The sequence below is a fragment of the Brachyhypopomus gauderio genome, chromosome 9 (genome assembly GCF_052324685.1).
Source record: "Brachyhypopomus gauderio isolate BG-103 chromosome 9, BGAUD_0.2, whole genome shotgun sequence".
Taxonomy (NCBI): Eukaryota; Metazoa; Chordata; class Actinopteri; order Gymnotiformes; family Hypopomidae; genus Brachyhypopomus; species Brachyhypopomus gauderio.
In genome coordinates, this window is record NC_135219.1 from 20,946,144 (window position 1) to 20,965,684 (window position 19,541).

General features: G+C 49.8%; 1 protein-coding gene across 1 annotated transcript in view; it reads left to right on the top strand.

The window, feature by feature from the left end:
* Positions 1–47: 47 nt before the first annotated feature.
* Positions 48–19,541, top strand: part of man1a1 (mannosidase, alpha, class 1A, member 1) — a 78,746-nt gene continuing 59,252 nt past the window's right edge. The window contains exons 1-2 of the mRNA XM_077017882.1: positions 48–796; positions 15,730–15,826. Of these exons, the coding sequence (XP_076873997.1) occupies positions 284–796; positions 15,730–15,826 (610 nt within the window). The 5' untranslated portion in view covers positions 48–283. The remainder of the gene's footprint in view (positions 797–15,729; positions 15,827–19,541) is intronic.

The following is a 19,541-nucleotide window of genomic DNA, read 5'->3' on the forward strand; positions in this document are numbered from 1 at the left end:
GGGACGGGCCGTCAATCACAACGTTGCCGCCATTCCTTCCGTTCCGTAATCCGTCGCGCAGCGCACTTTTCCCCTCAGACGCGTTTCGGCATGAGCACCAGAAGCACCGGGACGCTTCAATTCCGCGCGGTCCAACTTCCCAAGAAGGACGTACTTTAACCACATTTGAACAACTTGTACACATGCGCGTATCACTGCGCGGAGTGTAGTTTGTATCTCGCCGAGGAGAACCCGAAAATTGATAATTTGACTCGCGTATTCGCGACGTTAGACGCGCGGGAAGATGCCCGTGCCGACTCTGCTGCCTTTCACCGCCACCCCGAATAGGAAGTCGGCCAGCCCGACCTCCTTCAAGCTGACGGAGAAATTCATCTTGCTCTTGGTTTTCAGCGCGTTCATAACGCTCTGCTTCGGCGCTATCTTCTTCTTGCCGGACTCCTCCAAGCTGCTGAGCGGAGTTTTCTTTCGCTCCGCGTCCGTGGAGACGGAGGCGCGGGCGGACGCGGACGGGGACCCCGGTGTCGGGACGGGCAAGGACGAGAGAATGCTGGCCAAGATAAGGAAAGACCACGAGAAGGCACTGCTGGAGGCCAAGGACACCCTCCAGAAAGCGCCCCACCTCATAAAGCAGGACATTAAAAGCGAGAAGGAAAAAGTTTTCAAAGAGAACGGCCCGGGTAAAGACGCCGGGAAGGATGACGGTCTGCCCGACGTCGAGTACGTGCGGCCGCCTGGAGCAACAGGGCACGAACCGGCGGACCCGGAGACCAAAGAGAGACGAGCGAAGATTAAAGAGGTACAGAGCTCGACGATTCGGGCTTTCTTTTCTTGATGTCGAGTTTAACTGATGCAGCTGACCGGTAACACGCTGTGTCGGTTTTCAGCTGAGGTCCAAAAAGAAATAGTAGACCGGTGTCAGTAGTGTGTTGCGCCTGCCGCAATATCCGTACGTTGGCTGGATAACTTGGTTTATGAGCTGGTTAACTATAACTAACTTATCTTGGTTTGTGTGCTGGTTAACTAACTTGGTTTGTGTGCTGACTAATTATACCTAACGTATCTTGGTTTATGTGCTGTCTGACTGTACCTAACCTAACTTGGTTTATGTACTGACTGTACCTAACCTAACTTGGTTTATGTGGTTTCTGACTGTACTTAACTTGGTTTAGGTACTATCTGACTGTACCTAACCTAACTTGGTTTATGTGCTATCTGACTGTACTTAACTTGGTTTAGGTACTATCTGACTGTACTTAACCTAACTTGGTTTATGTGCTGTCTGACTATACCTAACGTATCTTGGTTTATGTGCTGTCTGACTGTACTTGTACTTGACTGTACTTGGTTTATGTGCTGTCTGACTGTACTTAATCTAACTTGGTTTATGTACTGTCTGTACCCATCTTACCTTCGTTTATGTGCTGCATAGTTACCGTTAGCTGGGCAGTAGTTTAGTCTTATTATACTTGGAATCAACTACTGATTGCTTTCCCCTAGAGCTGAACAATATAATGGGTTGTTGTCTGTGAGCACACTGAAAAACAAAGGAGTCCAATTTAAGCTTGTTAAAACTTAAGTTGTAATTATGTAGCAATTGTAGTTGGCTAACTTCCAGTTGGATTACTAGCTACACGAGACTACGCGTTGATTGAAACAAGCTTACTAGCACCATATCCCCTAATGTTTAAACACCGTCTGTGTCACATAACGAATACAAAAAAATAAGGAACAGACTAACAATTTTACCCTCAGGTACACGACATCGCAGTTGTTGTCGTTGTCATGTACATTTTAGCATGTATTGTGTTGCACTTCATACTGTCTTTTTTTTAAAAAAGAGGCGAATTGTTGTTTAACGTGAACCAGTGAACCCACGTGACCTCCCCAGAGATTAATCAAGTGCTTAGTCTACTGCTGCGCTCTAAACCGCTGCCGTTTTCTGTGCACTATTAAACTGACCTTATAGGAGGTCAGTATACTTTAATTTACCAGTAAAGGTGCCACAGGACTGCTGTGATCTACCAAGATGTTTGGATAATTTGCCATGCCCAAAAAGAAAGCAGGACACTTTAATCATGGGCCTTATTATATTTGTATAACGCTGAATCAGTCTGTCAGTAAATGGTTTGCAATCCTTTTGGCCTCAGATCTCACCTGTCGACATTAACACAGCTATTTACTTAGCTTTCAAAGGTGTCATCCTCTCGTTTGAAATGTCCCATGGATGGGTCACAGTATCCTGCATCCTGTAATAGTTGTGTGTTGGCCTTCAAGCAGTATAAGTGGAACTTTCATAGACGGTAAATGCTGATGGAATGGCTTGTGTTAAATTCCAGGGTTCGCATACCACGTAGTACAGCGAATTTACACAATAAACGCCACATATGTAGTTTATGCTACCTTGATATCGTTAATGTGTTGTAGAAATGATTCCAAGAGGTTCTCTCCTGTACACGCATGTCCAAAGTAAACCAGTTAGTTTGGTTTCTGAAGCGGCTCCATGCCCAGCCTTCTGCCTGCGTGTTTATTCCCCTCTCTGGAGGTCACGCCAAGGGTGATCCTCGGCACATTTTCTGATGAGATGCAAATCAGTGCCTAGCGCCAGCTCGGCGGACCTGACCCCTTATCAGTATTCACCTGGTGTCCCGAATGGCAGGCCGTTAATACCTTTTCGGGCTTCTCTCCCGCCCTGCTCCCCCCAGAGTGAGAACGGCAGGCTGCTTCTGCCACAACAGGCAGGCGTTGGGTGCATTCTGTTTGAAAAGGTCTAGTCGGATGCACTGTCGGAAAGCTCTGAAGCCTCAGTCTGCTGTCTCCCATCAGTATATTGCTTAATCGATTGATGATCTGCTTCACTGAGTCACATGGGCATTTGCCCAAAAAAATAAAAAACTGACTGCTGTTTCCACATTTCATCATCTTGATGAGCATTTTAAATCGGCTTTCCTCCCTCCTTCCTCTGATCAGACATTTAGCTCTATGAAAAATCAACGACCTGCTCTATATTTCCACATAAGTACCTTCTGTTTGTACGAGCTACAAGCCCGGGAATTGAAAGTGGCTTATATCTACAGTTTCTTTTTGATCAAGTGATCCATCTTTACATTGAGTGCGTTCTACAGCACTCCAACTTCATATTTCACTGGTTCAACTCCAAGACTGCCAGTAAGCAACTTCTGGCAGGGCCTAGTTGGGGTTAATATTGAGCACATGGACGACCCTTGAATCCTGATACCACAGATAAGCCGTGTCACATGTGTAATCGTATTGGTGCATGCCGCGACCCTCTTCCCCGCCCTTGGTCCTCTCCCACAGGGCTCCAATGCCCCCCTGCCCAGAGAAGCCTAGCCTGCTTTCACTCTGGGTCCCTGACACTTTAGGCCCCAGTACAGTAGCAACAGTGGGGGGGACTCTAGTGATGGGCCACACATGGAGAGGTGAATCAAGCCCCATTGATCAGTAGCAAGGCAGAAATAAACAGCTCCAGTGGGGCACCACGGGAAGTCCGGGTCGCTGCGTGTCCAGAAGCGACCCACCACGGTTGGCCTCTCCCCGCAAGCCTCTCTGAACTTTCAGCTATAGTTGTTCTGTCCAATGGAAATTGATGTCTAGTTTGTTGGGGGACTGAATGGTTGGTGTACCTTTTGTTTACTGTAAACCATCGAGCACCTGCTGAAACGTGGTGCTTGGCATTTAAAGTACCGTGACTTTTAGCAGGGTTTCACACTTTGAAATGTAACCGTATTGATGTCTGATCTTGGGGAATTTTAATTGATTTAGTATTCATTCGGCCCAATGCCATTTTGTGGTGAGATTTTGCTGGGCCTCTTTGATCAGTTTCACTAGGGCGCACTTCTTTGTCAGGGTTGCTTTTGTGTGCTGTGCTCCTTTTCAACCGTCCTCTATCAGTGTTGGTGTGCAGCCGTTGCTTATGGAAGTGGGATGTGTTTGCTCACGGCTGTCGGCACCGTACTGCACCGTTCAGGGTGATCTGGCCCTCTCATTCATTATAAATGACTGAACTTTCCACTCATTCACACATCATTCCCCTCCCCATTAATTATGCAGATTTTAAGCTAATGAGGAAAATTCATTTCCCTCCTGATGATCACTGCCATTTTCTGAGGGGTCAGGCTAACAAAAACACATTAGGATGAACGCAAGTTTCGGGCAGTGCACAGGATACCAAGGAGCCAGGCACATTTTTACATGTAATTTTTTTCTTTTTTTACATGCTGTTGGCACCCTGGTTATAACTGTATGCATGCTTTTATGTTTTTGTGTACATTCTAGTGGCTTTCCAGCTGCAACGCTCAAAGAATAGTAATAAATAGAGCAGGAGGGTTTTAGTAAAAATAGATCAAGAGAATCTAAGTGTGCTGTTAAGAGTTTGGGCCTGAAGAGCAGCGTGAATACTTTTGCAGTGCCTCAGCACAGAGCAGCAGGCCGGGGAGACGGTACAATGCCCAAGGCAGAATGCATCACCACGGCAATATTTGCTGAGCGGCTTTTTGATGGTTGTATACTACAAAATGCAGGCTCAAACTTGTTTTTGTTGTGTGTACCCATAATACTTTATGTGAACTTTACTATGTGTGCATGGTGGTGGTATAGTGCGAAAGTGTATTGTTTAGCTCCCAACCCGTACTTTCATGCAACTGGCTCAGCCAATCAAGGAATATTTGCATATTGGGGGGGAAAGTGGGTTAGATCGTGGCTTGAACTGAATTCTGAAGGAGGGAAGATCTCTAGTGGCAGCAAAGAGGTGTAGAAATGGAGAGCATTATTTATCCTAAAGGCAAAGAGGTTTTAAATGTGGATGTAAAACAACGGGAGGTTTCAGTTTCAGCTGGGGACGAGTCCCTTGTCTCCCTGTTCTCCATCCTTTCGCATCAGTGCCACCATCTCCCACTCCACCCTGAGCCCTCCTCTCCCACAGGAGAAGGCAGTGTAGGTGTCCTGCATGTCCGTGGGTTCCTCCCCTCCTTCTTGTATTATGTTTGCTGGCCCAAAGGCTAGAGGATCTTACTCTTACTGCTCAGAAGACAAGTTACATGCTCTTCACAAGTCTTCTCACACCAGGCATATCGGCTCTGAAAAGCCAGTTGTGATGCAGTTTATTGCGATAATGATATCGTACGATTCGGTCCACCCCTAATTCCCTACCGCCACCAAGCTCCAGGTCACTTAGCTGGTTTCCCGAAGAGACTCTCTCCTGATATCCGTGAAGGATGAAACTCACTTTCTTATTGAAGTGGTTCTCATTAAGGATCAAGGCGATACGAAGACGTTAAATTGCAACATCATGACAATTTATGGGAAATGTGGACTCTTGGACACCCTGAAACTCATCCTCTTATGAAGACAAGCTCTTGTGTGGAGTATTGTTCGGTGACTGCAGAACACTGATGTGTATTTTATTTTGTTAGCTCCTTACGGCGCTGAGGACCAGATCAGGAGGCCGATCTGATGACACAAAAGCCACTGCGCTCTCGGTAGTGTGGACTAATTGGACCGAGCGAAGTCCCCCTGCACACGAGGACGCGTTGATTATATGGTGTGAAACATGTTTGTGCGCCGCACACCTGGGGTCGTGACTTCCGTCACAGACCCGATCGTGCTTTGGATTAAATTAGAAAGAGGCGGCAGCATAATGCAGTCACACGCATCCATGTAGAGTTCAGGGCATTGTGTGCTCTTGATTTGTCACGCTCAAAGCTCTCCATTTTGGAGCAAAGGCAAACTTGTGGGGGGGGGGGGGGGGGGGGGGGGGGTAGTGTGGAAGAGCTCTGCTGCACAACCTGAAGAGTGGCTAGGGGGGGCTTCCAAGCTCTAGTGTCTGCCGTTATGCTCTTTTAAGTCAAGGAGAGAAAGTCGAGGATTTTCCATTGACGTGGCTTTTATTGTGTTCTCTTTTTGTCAGTGAGTTCTGGTTAAACGCTGCTCCCCTAGTGACCTGTCCTGTGCTGTGCCTGAATGGCACACGTTTGATTAGTTTTTTTTTTCTGGCTAGAAATGCATCACACCTAACTGGGCTCTGTTGAGCGTCCAATATGCTCGGCTGCGACACTTGAGCGTGGTTGAGTCATCGGTAGCCTGGTAGACGGTGGTACACGTCACACCGTTCTCCTCCAGGTGTCACATATCCAGTTTAATCTGCAACATCATTCCCATTGAGAGTGGCTAGACTTCCCCACGCAGCATCCGGCTGAGGTAACCGAAGCGTTTTGCCAAGGTTCCAGAATACGTGCCTCCCCACGCCTAGCGTTGTGTGGTTATAGCCACGAATGAGGTTTTTCTGCTTTGGCTTTTTAGACATGGTTCCTTTCGTGCAACTCTGTTATGAGACCTTTCCAGGTTTGTGCAGCTAAATTTGATCTTGGAAATCTTATCTGCACATCCTTAGGGTTCTATGGAAGCCCATTTTCACAGATTTTAATGTTTTGTCCATAAAGTAATCTAGCCCAACATCTTGTATGCACATGGCCTAGATAAAAAACTTTCAAGACACCACAAACCCAGTGTAAATAATAAATTCCCACAATTAGCCACAAGTGTCTTTTTCATCCAGTCAGAATAGTGAGCCGAGATGCTCGCCGAAGTTCTAAATTCCCATATTCACACGTAATGGTGCATCTTACTTAGGGAGCACAATGACCCATTGATTTTCTGACTAATACATCTTATGGTAAAGGAACCCTGAAGCAGTCAGCAATTTATTCGCCAGTCGATGGCATGGAGAGAACCCTCCCTGATTTACGCCGTGTTGCTGCTTGCTCGGGAAGTCGTGTAACGATCCGGCCTGTTCCCAATGCCTCGGCCGTGCCACGTAACCGCACGCTGTTGTTTCGGAGCGATTCGGCTCTTGCTCTGGTTACGTGTGATTAGTTACATGTGACCATGGCTATTGTTCTGGTAACACGTGAAACTATATTTGCAAATTTAATGCGACGTGCAGTCCCGGAATTTAAGCCAATTTACTGAAAGCAGTATGGAAGATTTTCCGATTTGCAACACCTCTGCCATATTTGAGGAATGTGATCCTAAAGGTATTTATTATAGTTTTTAAAATGTATACATATATAAATGAGTTGTTTCATCGCACAGCCCACAGTGGCCACTCTGCTGTCATTTAGAGTCCCAGGCAAAGAGCTGCAACTTGAGCCGGCCCCCGTGTTGGGCCACAGCACCAGCCCCTGTCCCCGGGGACCTGCGCTTGGCAGTGGGTGGCTGGCGCAGTGTCCTGGAGCGGGAGTGCGTGCGCCCGAACGGCCTGCCAAGCCCGGCGAGGCACCTGTGCCAGCGTGGCACATGCCCCCCTCTCAGCACACCTGCCCTCCCCGCACCTGTCCACAGGTGTTTCCTGAGGACCGTTCGGCATGCGGATCACCTTGCAGTTTGGCCATTTGGTCGCCTCTTAATCCCTCTCTCTCTCTCTCCCTCCCTCTCTCCCTCCCTCTCTCTGCTGAGAGGTTTCTTTGCTTTCAGATGCACTGTGAATATACACATGCACAATCAGCAGCCGTGCTTGCACAAAAAGCCGTCAGTTACAGGTTACTCAATAGGGTCATCGACCGCCGTATCTTAGCGGAGCAGATAATGATTGGTCATTGAGTGTGTGCTGGGGCTAAAAGGGGAAAAGGGAAGGGGGGACTAATGGCTGTCACATGCAGTCTTAACGACTGTGCCTTCTTTGGGAAACGTGCATAATACTGTCTATTGCTGTATCCTCCTCAGGACAAAAAGTGGCCAGTTTTATTTTATTCCACTCAAATCCCTCCAGGAGGGAGAGAGGGCTTTTTTTGGCCTGTTAGACACTTCTGGTAGACACTGCATTCATTTCTGCTGGTGACTGGACTGTCTGGGCTTCGGCCCTCCATGTGGGAGCTAAAGATGTCCTCCATCGTCCTCCCGTCCCCTGGCTCTGTTCAGGAGACCTGTGGTGCCCTTGGTCCTCAGTGCTATGCTAAAAGATATGGTAAAAGAGCCTTGGGTGTTTCTACGCCAAGGTGCTGCATCTGGCCTAAATGACGCCATTCTGCAGCTGGGTTTGAGCTGAGTTTCAACACTGTGACGGTGATGCCTGACTGGTCTGAGGGGAGTTTGTATCTGTAATGAGGAGTAGAGCTCGGACAGGGCAGCTCACAGGTAGTTGGGCAGTAACTTTTTTTCTGTGTGCGTTTATAAAGCAGTAACATTGTAATGACTACAAAATACTGTAGTTTATTCTGAGGGTTTGTGGGACGTGGCTACCAGTGGAACTGCTTTGGTCGGGGGCGTGGTTACCAGTGGAACAAGCTCACTAGACTGTTGACTGCCAGCTGCTTCAGCAGAAAAAGTTCTGGGCGGTTCAGTGTGTCTTAGCTGCCCAGAGGAAACGTGCATCAGTGAATGATCACAGGACAGTGACCCGAAGCAAAGCACTGAACCAACCGTGTAAATGTTATCTTTATTTAAAGAACAAAATGCCTATAAAAGAAAGGCAGGCACCCTAAGTAAACCCTTCTCAGCATGCACTGCAAACAAAGTGAAGGCGTTTATCTGCCTGGCAGGACGTCAACAGTGGCGTTAACGGCACCTGACGATGTCTCTGTTGTTTCTACTTCTACATGAAAACGGAGGCCTAGCTTTCACATGAGTTCTAACGTACGTTACTAGCGGAACGTGTGAATATATAGCGGAATGTGTTTTTAAACAGAACACTTGGGCTAGCAATTCTACTCGATTTGAATGTTGTGAAAATGATGGTCTTAGGCATAGCAATCACCTACTGGATGACTTAATTTTTGGTTTGTCCCTCTTGTGTGACGGGGGGCCAAAGTGCTAACGTTTGAAGCTTTTGTCCTGTAATTGGCTCCAGAGTGAAAGTGCCTTTGCAGGCGTGGTAGGATGGAATCTGCCAGCGTTAATTACAGATCACCAACCGTAGACTTCTGCACATCCCACGGTTTTGAGTTTGCGTTAAGACGGTGCTGCTTAAACCAAACTAATGAGCTAATCCATCGGTCACCTTATTGCTTATGACCCCCTGTAAAAGGGTAAGGGGGGAAATAATTAGCCCATTTCCCTAATATCTCCCCTGATCCATTTGCAGTGTCCACACGCTGCCCATCACCAGAGCATCAGCTGGAATTGAGGCCCCTTTTTCTGGCTTATGGTCAGGCTGTGTGAAGCGTGTGGAGCTGTCTCTCTCCTGAACATCACATCCTGATTGAGTTCATCCCCAGCACCTATATGCTTTCAGTTTGAACTTTCCGTTCCTGTTTTGACAGCAACCAGCTGAAGGAAAGTCCTGAGTGGATTGTTTCTTTTTGTACGTCAAAGCACATTTCCGGGAGTTTGGGTCTGGATAGCCTTGACGTAAAATTAGCTTTGCTGAACGCTTCCTTTACCACGATGTCCTGACTCACAGAATAGGAGGCACGTGTGTGTAGGGCATGTGCGCCGTGAAGGGGGAGACCAACGAGCCAATCATGTTGCTCAGACCTGGGTCCATATCTGAGTGGCTGAGAATCTCTCTGCTTGCACCCTAGTCCCTCTTCATCTGTGTTCTGTGGCACAAAAGTATGGAGATATTTAATGCATTATTCCTATCACAGATCTCACAACCGTCTCCCTCCACCCGCAAGTCATTGGTGGGGGGGCGGGTGGGGTGTCCTGGATAGACACAATAAAGAAGCCCACAGGGGAAACAATAAAAAAAAAGTCTTTGTTTTGATGTTTACACTGAAATGCCTGAGAAACCTGACCTTCCTGTGGAACTCACTCTAGTGCTGACAGTTACTGGGAGTTGTCCCATTTCACCTGTCACCTTCTTGAATCTGCTCTGGCCTGAACGCCAAGCGCTGGAACCTGAGCGCTATACAACAGACCTGCTTGCGCACACTGAGGAATTACAGCTACTACGATGATGACTCTTCCGTGTGCTTCCTGTTTGGTTTGTTTTGTTTTGTTTTTTTCTCCCTTCTTCCTACTCTCGTGGCCACAAAGGCGTGTAATTACCTCCTCTGTTAACATGCAGGTCAGATTCTACTTGATTTAAATGCGCTCCTCTTTACTTTTCCTGCGAATAATTGCTCTTTTTCAAAAAGCCGTCTCTGTTTAGAGAGCAGGCGTGGAGAGGGGGGGGGGTGGGGTGCAGGGGGGAGAGTTCACCAGTTACACCGGGAACCTGAATACATCATGACGGAGCTCCTTGAGTTTCAGACACATCATTAGGCACCATAAACATGGCGAGGTGGCCGTGTTCCTCACATGATCAAAATGGTGCAGGACGCTGCCCGGCGCACACACAATCACATCACCTGCTGAGTGGAGCTTCACACGGGGTCCACAGCGGCCATTACGTTCTCGGTTAAAGAGCTCCGTCTCGTCTCTTCTCATGCGTCGCCCAGCAGTGCTCTCTCTCTCTCTGTCTCTCTCTCTCTCTCTGTCTCTCTCTCTCTCTCTCTCTCTCATCTCTCTCTCTCTCTCTCTGTGTGTGGTGTGTCTGCCTCTCTCTCTCTCTGCCTCCTCTCTCTGTCTCTCTCTCTCGTCGGTCTCTCTCTCTCTCTCTGTCTCTCTCTCTGTCTCTCTGTCTCTCCCTGTCGCTCTCTGTCTCTCCCTGTCGCTCTCGTCGCGCGCTCTCTCTCTCTCTCTCTCTCTCTCCTCTCATCTCTCTCTCTCTCTCTCTCTCTCTCTCTCTCTCTCTCTCTCTCTCTCTCTCTCTCTCTCTCTCTCTCATCTCTCTCTCTCTCTCTCTCTCTCTCTCTCTTCTCTCTCTCTCTCTCTCTCTCTCTCTGTGTGTGTGTGTGTCTGTCTGTCTGTCTGTCTCTCGCTCTCTCTCGCTCTCTCTCGCTCTCTCTCGCTCTCTCTCTCTCTCTCTCTCTCTCTCTCTCTCTCTGTTCATTTCAACAATGCTTTACTGGCTTCAATGTTAAGATGCGTTATTGCCAAAGCAAATTAACATAAACAAGATAAAGGACTCTGGTAAGAAAACAACAAAAATACATTATGTACCAAACGGATTATTTACGGTCGTCGTCGTCATCATTGGTGCTAACCCAGAAACAGGCGGAGTGGGGGAGGGGTTGGTTGTCCCTCAACACTCTTAAGACCATTCTTCTCCCCTAAGACACAAGACTTTGTGACATTTTTGCTACACCAAACCAGAAACTGCATGTACTACAAATGTTTCTAATGGGTGTGTAATTGATTGAGTTTGGTTCCCTCATTTAGACAGCGCCACTATCACTATCTCCACCACCTCCACGGGTGGCGGTGTGTCCTCTCTGGGTAGCCATACCTGCCTACGATGGACCAGCAGTGATGGCCAGAGCATGCTCACCCAGTCTACGTCGTCAATGCCATCGTTGGGGTTTCGTCTTTGGTGGTGGTCACGCAAGTCATTAGTGTGTGATTTGGGGCCAAAATGGCACTGAAGATTGTGGGTTTTTTAGTTCTTGCCAGCCTGTTTTCTGATTGACTGGGTCTCTGTCCTGAGGCTCTGTGGTGTTTGCCTCAGGACTAATTCAGCCCCCCTCGACTGGCCCTTCAGAATGGAATGGAGTTAGGCTCGGGGTTTTGCATGCTTGTGAAATGTTAGTGCTCCTTATGTTCAGTGGTAGAGTATACTGTCCTAATTCAGCTCTGCATGCATTATTTTGTGTTTTCCTCTGTACCCTCAGGTAGCTCTGCAGAATTCTCTATGTAGTGTCCCTGTTGGTGTTTTGAACCAATTGCACTTTGAACAAATTGCAGTGAGATATGGGGATGTCTGACAAAAAAATTGACAATTTGGTACAATCACTGTTTTAAGTAGTTTAAGCCAGATTTGCTATCAAGATTGATGGATTTGGTAATGACAAAGGAATCTCTCCTTACATTTTGCTCAAGTTCCTCTATGGTTTTGTGAGTGTGTGTCTCATTATCGGCCTTCGCATAAAAGCTTAAGACTTCCGTAATATTCATAATCCCGTTATCACCGTCTGCGGTGCTGTTATTGGGATTATGATTGGCCGAGCGGCGCCGTTAACCTCTCGCTGGTTCGCCGTAGCGTTTCACCATGGCGGCTCTTACTCGCCCGCTGTTCTCGGAGAATGGCGAAAGCGTGGGTTCACCCCATCAGACGGATGACGCGCAGGCCGCGGGGACACGCAGCGTCCACGCAGACGCCGGTGTGACGGAGCGGAAGGCTCCTCTTCGTCTCTCCTCTTCCTCCGGCCCGCAGGAGTCCGGCGGACGGGGTCTGCTGCAGCCTATAAATAGGCGCGATTATCTTGTTCAATGCCTTGTGCCAAGAGCAAGATGCACTCGTTAGGTCCGACAACCGGGTGGAGGAAGGGGGCGAGGGGGGGTTTTCAGGGTCCTACTGCCCGCCTGGCCGTGAATGCCACAGCAGGAGAGAGGTTTTAATCCCCTTGTCATCTGAAGCCGGGGGGGGGGGGGGGGGGGGGGGGGCTCACTCCAGTTCTGTGTTGTAGGCTGTGTAGATGCCGAGTCATGGTTGTCTGACCTGAAAATCTCTGTTTATTCTGAAGTAGAACTGGGAGATTCAAAGAAGCACGAAACGGCACGAATGCCAGCTTGGCTTCTGTGAGTGAATGAAAATGAGGCTTGTAACATCTTTCTAACCTAAAGGTTTGAAGCGAGCCCTCCAACAGAGCGGTACGTCTAGCCTGTAGGGCCCCGTAACCGTTATCATGCCTCTACAACCACTTGCAACTTATTTACCCAGACTTTATAAAAAATAATCCATCTCTGGCTTATGGTGGGCAAATAAAATGAAAGATTTTGTATGGTAAAGTGATTCTGTGCCTGATTGGAGCTGCACCTTTTAATGAAGACGGATGCAGGATGAAAGGACATCCATCTTCCTGCCACCCCCCCCCCCGTCACTAGCCACACCCGTCCTGCCGCTCCTAGCACAGATCACCTCTTTAATGCCACCATGGGCCTTTCCGCTGTGCAGACATGTGAGCGTGTCCCTCTGGAGGCTCAGGGCCCGTGTCTTCTCCAAGACCTTAGTCTGGCCGGCTTTCCCCGGCACCGGCGTAGTAAAGCCCTCGGCTCTGGCCCACGGCACCGAGGGAGGAGGCGAAGAGATTAAGTGCTTGGGAGTGTAAGAGGAGGAGATGGTGGGGGGGGGGGGGGGGGGGGGGTGCTGGGGTAGTCTGGATGAGGAGATGGAGCCGAGGGAGAGACATGGGGCTGAGACAGTACAGGAGGAACAGGACTGGAAGGGGTGGGGGGGGGCAGCAAGCCAAAACGCCCCCCTACCTGAGGAGAGTGAGGGAGAGGCTGCCAAAAACGAGTCCCCAGATGGATGGAGTGAGACGCTTAGGATGCTGATTGCTCTAATTCACTCCGTACTCCAGACACACAGGCTGCTCACTCCTCTGGGTTTAGTGTTCTTTCCATGGATTTCTTTCTCTCTCTCTCTCTCTCTCTCTCTCTCTTGCCTGATCTCCCTCTGTTGCAGTCTATTATTTTCTCTCATTCTGTCGCACCTTTTTGTTTTGTTTTTTCCTTTGTTTTTACTCTAATTCTCTTTTTTGCTTTCCTTTAAACTTTCCTGTTTCTCCTCTGACCCTCTGTAGAACTTATGTTCTGGGTCACTTGCTGTCTGCAGTTCCATTCACTCTTTCTGAGCCCAGCCAGTCAGGTCCATCTTCCTTTGTCTGAAACACCACCTCATCTGCACCAGTCAGCACGTGCGCACACACACACACACACACACACACACACACACACACACACACACACACACACACACCCTCACCTGGAAAGCATTGCCCACAACAAAAGAAACAGGAGAAGGATGTAGATGAAGACAGGAGCCCATGACAGACGGCACTCTGCTCGTCCCTGCAGGCCACCATGTTGTCTTGGATATGTGCGTTTAGCTGAGAATGGTAAATTGATCACTTCATTGAATATTGTGCCGCTTCAAAGGGCCCGACTTGATTTGTTTTCTTCCAGCCCGTCGTTCAGTTCGGGCAGAAAATTCAGTAAACGGCCCCTCTAGGCTCGGCAGCGCCGTTCTGGAGGATTCTACCGTCAGTCTAGCGCTTCCCAAGAGCGAGCGGGTGAACCAGCACCAACTCCAGCAACCAAATCCGGCACCAACCCTCGCCTCGCAGGCTCTGTGATCTCCCTGTCAGGCAGTACGAGCCACTCTGTGGGTCTCCCGGGACGGCGGCCAGGCGCTGGCGTTGGAGGGAGATGTTGATGAGCACGAGCGAGTACGTGCTCATCCCCGCCAGCAGTGGAGATCCACGCTAATGGCTCTCCGTCCTGTCCGTCCAGAACCTCCACACTGCCCGTGAAGCCCCTCAGTATTACCCACACGCGCCTGGCACTGAAGGAGAATCAATACGGCTCAGTGTTCTCCACCTTTCATTCCTTCTGCATCTGCAGGTTGGGCCGTGGTAATAAGCGGTCCAGACCGCGGGCCTGGAAGAGCTCCACCAGCGCTCCGCTAAGTGACCGGGCCGGAGCGCGCCTTCTTTCAGCGCCTCAATTTTGGACCTCATTTACTGCTCTTAAGCTCCCGCGTTTTTTATTTATTTATTTTCCTCCGCACGTCGTGGACCCGTGAAGGTCGGCAGAGGCAGAACCGCCGCCCTCATTAGGCCTCGCTCCCGGCTCGGCCGGCAGTCGATAAACCGATCCGGTTCCAGCCAAGCCCGCTGGCCGATTTAAGCAGCCCCACGCTGTGCTGCAAATGACATCATGGCGGTGGGCTGGGCCGTGGCGTTCCAGAGAGTACTGATGGCGTGGGCGGAATGGTTTTCGGAGATTTCTCTGAACGCTAGCTGGTCCTTATTTACTCTTGCGTGTCTAGTTTGGGTTATCGCCGTGTGGTTGTTGTGTCTGGTGTGGTTTCGTCATCCGTTTGCCCTCAAGGTGAAGTCTGAGGGAGCCGTGGAGCTGTCTCCTACCCTCTTCACGCTTCTTATTCTTCCGTCCGTGCCTTTGAGTGTAGCGCTTTTGCTTTTGAGAGAAGCTTTCTTTTAGAAGTTTCTTGTGTTTGATAAATTTTTTTTGAAGGCAACATGACATCATCGACTTCTCGAAGACCTGGATCGTGGCGAAGGCGTTTAATAATTAATCACCCGCGCGTGCTTTTCTTCGCGAGTCTCCGTTGAGGTCATTGAGGTTTTCATTCAGGCTGTTAAATGGGGTCGTCATGGTGCACGTATATCCACATTCTGTGCCCCCCCCCCCCCCCCCCCCCCCCTTCATTTAAAACCCCTCTTGACAGTGTGCTGTTTAAATACCAGCAAAAATACAACGGAGAGAGTTGTTCAATGGCAGCATGTTAGTATCTGCATAAAGATTTTTTGAGGAACTCCTAAAAGTATGTAAGGGAGGTATTTCAGCTGAAGATTACACGGCTCTTTGAAGCAGGGGTGCTAAAACAGGATGTGGTTTGGTGTAAGACTCCACCGCTGGGACCAGTTTCGTGTGAATCGCTGACGGTATATCTGAGGGAGCTTCTGTAGTGTTGTCAGGATGGAGCTTCACAGAGCGGCACGCAACTGTCTTCCCAGGTTGGTTTTTAAAGCAATTCGTTTGTGAGGAAATATTGTGGAGAAAATATCGTGGCCTTGTGGTGCCGAATTTACGAGCGTTCAGTTCGGTCTGTAATTGATGTAATTCTATACGGATATCAGATGTTTGGCTCGAAAACTGGGAAGAGACGAGATGCTCCAGTCTGACATCTGTTTTGGTCTCTTCTCTACTCAGATGATGCAGTTTGCCTGGGACAATTACAAGCGCTACGCCTGGGGATCCAATGAGCTGCGCCCTGTGTCCAAGCAGGGCCACTCCAGTAATCTGTTTGGTGAGTATGTTGAGCCCCCCCCACACACACACACACACACACACACACACACACCTGAGGCCGAAATCTCCAGATCACCGTTTAATGGTTTCACAGCACCTCATGTTGCTGAGCAGACACCTGCTGACTGTTTACATACCTTGATTATTTGACTGCTTTACTGTCTGTTTTCCATTGATTGGACTCCAGCAGGTAGAAAATGAAGAGTGCTGGTTTTGTCCCTGTTCAGGTTCACCTTTGCATGGCTAGTGGAACGGGGCACCACATTACGACACTGCTACCTGTTGCCACAGGGAGTCTGTAGTAGTCCGGGGCGTTTGTTTATTTGCAAGTGTGCCAAGCGAGTTTATTTGCAAGTTCGCATCGAATGTCGACGTGCTTTGTGAGGTTAGGTTGGCATATCGTGTTTCTCTGAACGGGGCTGCTGGAATATCCCCTTTCTCTTCTTGTTCTTGCTGTAGTTCTGAAAATGTGCAAGCTTTTTAAATACCAGTTTCTTATCTGCCTCTTTGGACAGTTGTCCCAAGCCTACAATGACACGGTTTCACTTCTCATTACAGTGAATTCGGTTGTTATTAACTGGCCTTTACGTAATGGTCAAAGCTGTTCAGGGCAGGCCAGGATTTTCCGTTGCATTGTGCCTTAATTTCCCGAGTCAGTTCGTAGTGAATTTGTCTTTCTCTCCCCCCTCCCCTGATCTCTTTTTAAAGCTCAGTCATTTCAGGTCATGTGCTGAATCACTCATTCTAACTCGTCATCAGAGAGGAAAAGGCTCTGGTCAAAGGTGAGGAGGAAGAATGGACTGCATGAAACATTCATCAGGCTGCCCAGCCTGCTCTGCATGGGATGCGAACCCCAGACTGCTTCGGCCCCTCCTCCCAGCCAATCGGAGCTCAGCGACAGGGCCGAGGCCGGGATTTATAGCTCAATTTTGATTAACTCCCTTCGTTTAGCCTGGGAGCGAGGCCAGTAATACGGGCCGACAGCAGCGATTATTCCCGTCTCCCGCGCACCCAGTTAGAAACGTGCGGCCCGGTCGGGGACGAGCGGCCGGGCAACAGCGCTGCGCTAGCCCGCTAACCCGCCTGTGCTCCAGGACGACTTCCTGGCAACCTCCGGCGCCAGCCATTTACTCGAACGGCACCGCCCCTCCCACGGGGGTCCTGGGGTTATCCAAAGCTGCTCGCAAACAGAGACCAAGTGCACTTCCAGAGAATGCCAAGGATAACCTTTCACGAGCTCCTATTAATAAAGAAATGCGGCAGCTGAATAATTTATTTCTCTGGACCGTTTGGCTAATGGGGCCTTGGCGTTGAATACCTCGCCACGCGGCCGGGCGCTCTTCTTCTCTGGTGGTGCTCTCCGTGTAGTGGCGTTCTGTCGAGCTCCGCCCCTGCTCCCTGAAGGTGGACCCGGGTACCTGCCAGATGTCTAATACACGTGGCGTACGTTGGAGCGCACACACACACGCGTGGAGGGCTGTGTTGGCTGTAGCGCGGTAGCTCTTTGCAGACGCAGCAGAAGAAGGAGTTTTTTTTGTGTGCTGGCCACGCACTGCTGACGTCTGCTTTAACGGGGTGTCGGGGACTGAGCGGTGCCGTCCCTCGCCCTCCACACGACCTCCACACACGCACGCCCCACTGACCACGGCAAGAGCTCACAGCGCCGGTGCGTGGTTGGACTGTGCGTCCACGCCACCCGTTGGCGGTCGCTTTTGTATTACCGATCTCCTTAGCGTGAAACAGTGTAACCTGTAACCACGGCACTCGTATTCCTGTATGCAGCGGGTAATAAAGACACTCGTTCAGCCAAGAGCCTCGTGTTAAGCTTCCTGATTGGTCATTTGAAGCCTCCTCTGGGACTGCGGGGTCGGTACGACACCAGCGCTGCAGGCTCCCTGACTCGGCCCGGCCCGGCCCAGCACGGCCCAGCACATCCCGGCCCAGCACGGCCCAGCACACCACAACTAACGGAGCTCCCAGTAATAAATATCCTGGAACTGAAAGCACAAGCACTCTTTTGTTTTCCCTCACACTCTTTCTGATTGTGTGCACACTTTCCAGCCTCTTTCCTCAACCGAACACTCTTTTAAGTCTCAGTGGAAGTAGCTGTTTTTTTTTGTTTGTTTGTTTGTTTGTTTTTTCTCCGTCCTGTCTTTTCTTAGCTCATCCACCCAAGCCTGAGCTAAAACTTAAAATCCGTTTCCTCCAGCGGCCGGAGCCGACGTGCGAGGGCGCAGGATTTCAGTTGCTGCGCAGTGAAAAATTCACACTTTTTTTTATTTGAAGAACTCCAGAGCAAGCAGATGAGTGTGATGGAGGGAGGGAGGGAGAGAGGGAGAGAGGGAGAGAGGGAGAGAGAGAGAGAGAGAGAGAGAGAGAGAGAGAGAGAGAGAGAGAGAGAGAGAGAGAGAGAGAGAGAACTACAGCCCCTTGTGAGCTCATTTAGCAGTGGAGCTGTTCAACCACACAAGCCTCAGCAGGACCATCTAGTGCGTGTTGGCAGTAATGACCCTGCAGACGGGGGGGGGCGGGGCAGCCGGGGGGGTGGGGGCGGAGCCCGACCAGACGGGGCATGCTGTGCCCCGGACGTGTGAAGCGTGCTTGTAAGACGTGCTTCATTTTTTATTTTTTGTTAAGCCGACAGCTCATTTGTTACTGCAAGCATACAAAAATAAATCCCAATTTGTCGGCAAGGCGGGCCTTTATGGGCTGTTGGTTGAAGCAGACTGTGGCACGCTTGCTGTGTGGCGAGGGTCCGTTTGGAGTGGGCCCTGCTGACTGATGTCTAATGACCACCACGCCTGGTTATTTCCCCCTTCTGCCCGTTTGCCTGAAAGCCAACAAACAGGAACCGCAGCGGTTTGTAAATGAGTTCATGAGTCGCCGTGCAGGGCCTGGTGCTTGCGCTCAAAGCGGACACCGGCCCGTGGCGACCACGTATCGGGCCAGACCGTGGTCCGCTGCCTGTTCTGGCCCCCAGCCAGGGTCGACGTGGTTTTCTTCCTTGAAACGGTGATGGTGACTGTGGTCCCGCGATCGTGAGTGTTCCAGTGAAGCTCCCGCAGCAGTGCAGGGGATCCATCGCCTCTCTGCTTCGAGCTCCACGCACCAGCAGCTGACGGCCACTCTTCTGGAGCTGAAATCATCAGCCTAATCGCACGAGGAGGAAGACGGAGCCTCGGCCCACAGGGACGGCGGGAGACGGCCGAGCAGCGGACCCTCATGAGCCGGACGCGCTCCCGAGAGACCGCCGAGACGAGCCTGTGCTGCGTAGCTTGACTAAAGTTTTGAAAAACAAAACCATTCAAAAACCCGCAGTCATTGCCGAACATTTCTTGGCCAAGCGGTAGAAAGGTGCCCTCAAGAAAACAAATCCTTTCTCAGAACTGCCAAGAACACGAAAATGCGTCAGCCTGAATTTTTTTTTTTTTAGTGTGGGACCAGCTTGCTGATATTGGCAGTGACAGACACTTCCAGATATATCTAAACCTGGCATGGTGACACCCCAGGTTCTGGAAGATTCTCTGGTTAAGCGCATCTTGCGATAGCTAAAATGGGCTGCCATCTGTCACACTGGCCCAGCTGGGATCGATACCACTTGGGATGTCTGATGGATGGAATCCACAGCCTGATTTGGTACTGCAGTAGGCAATTGGGTCACTGATTTAGCTGTTTAGGATTTTTGCCTGCATCTGACTTTCACTCTGAATGCA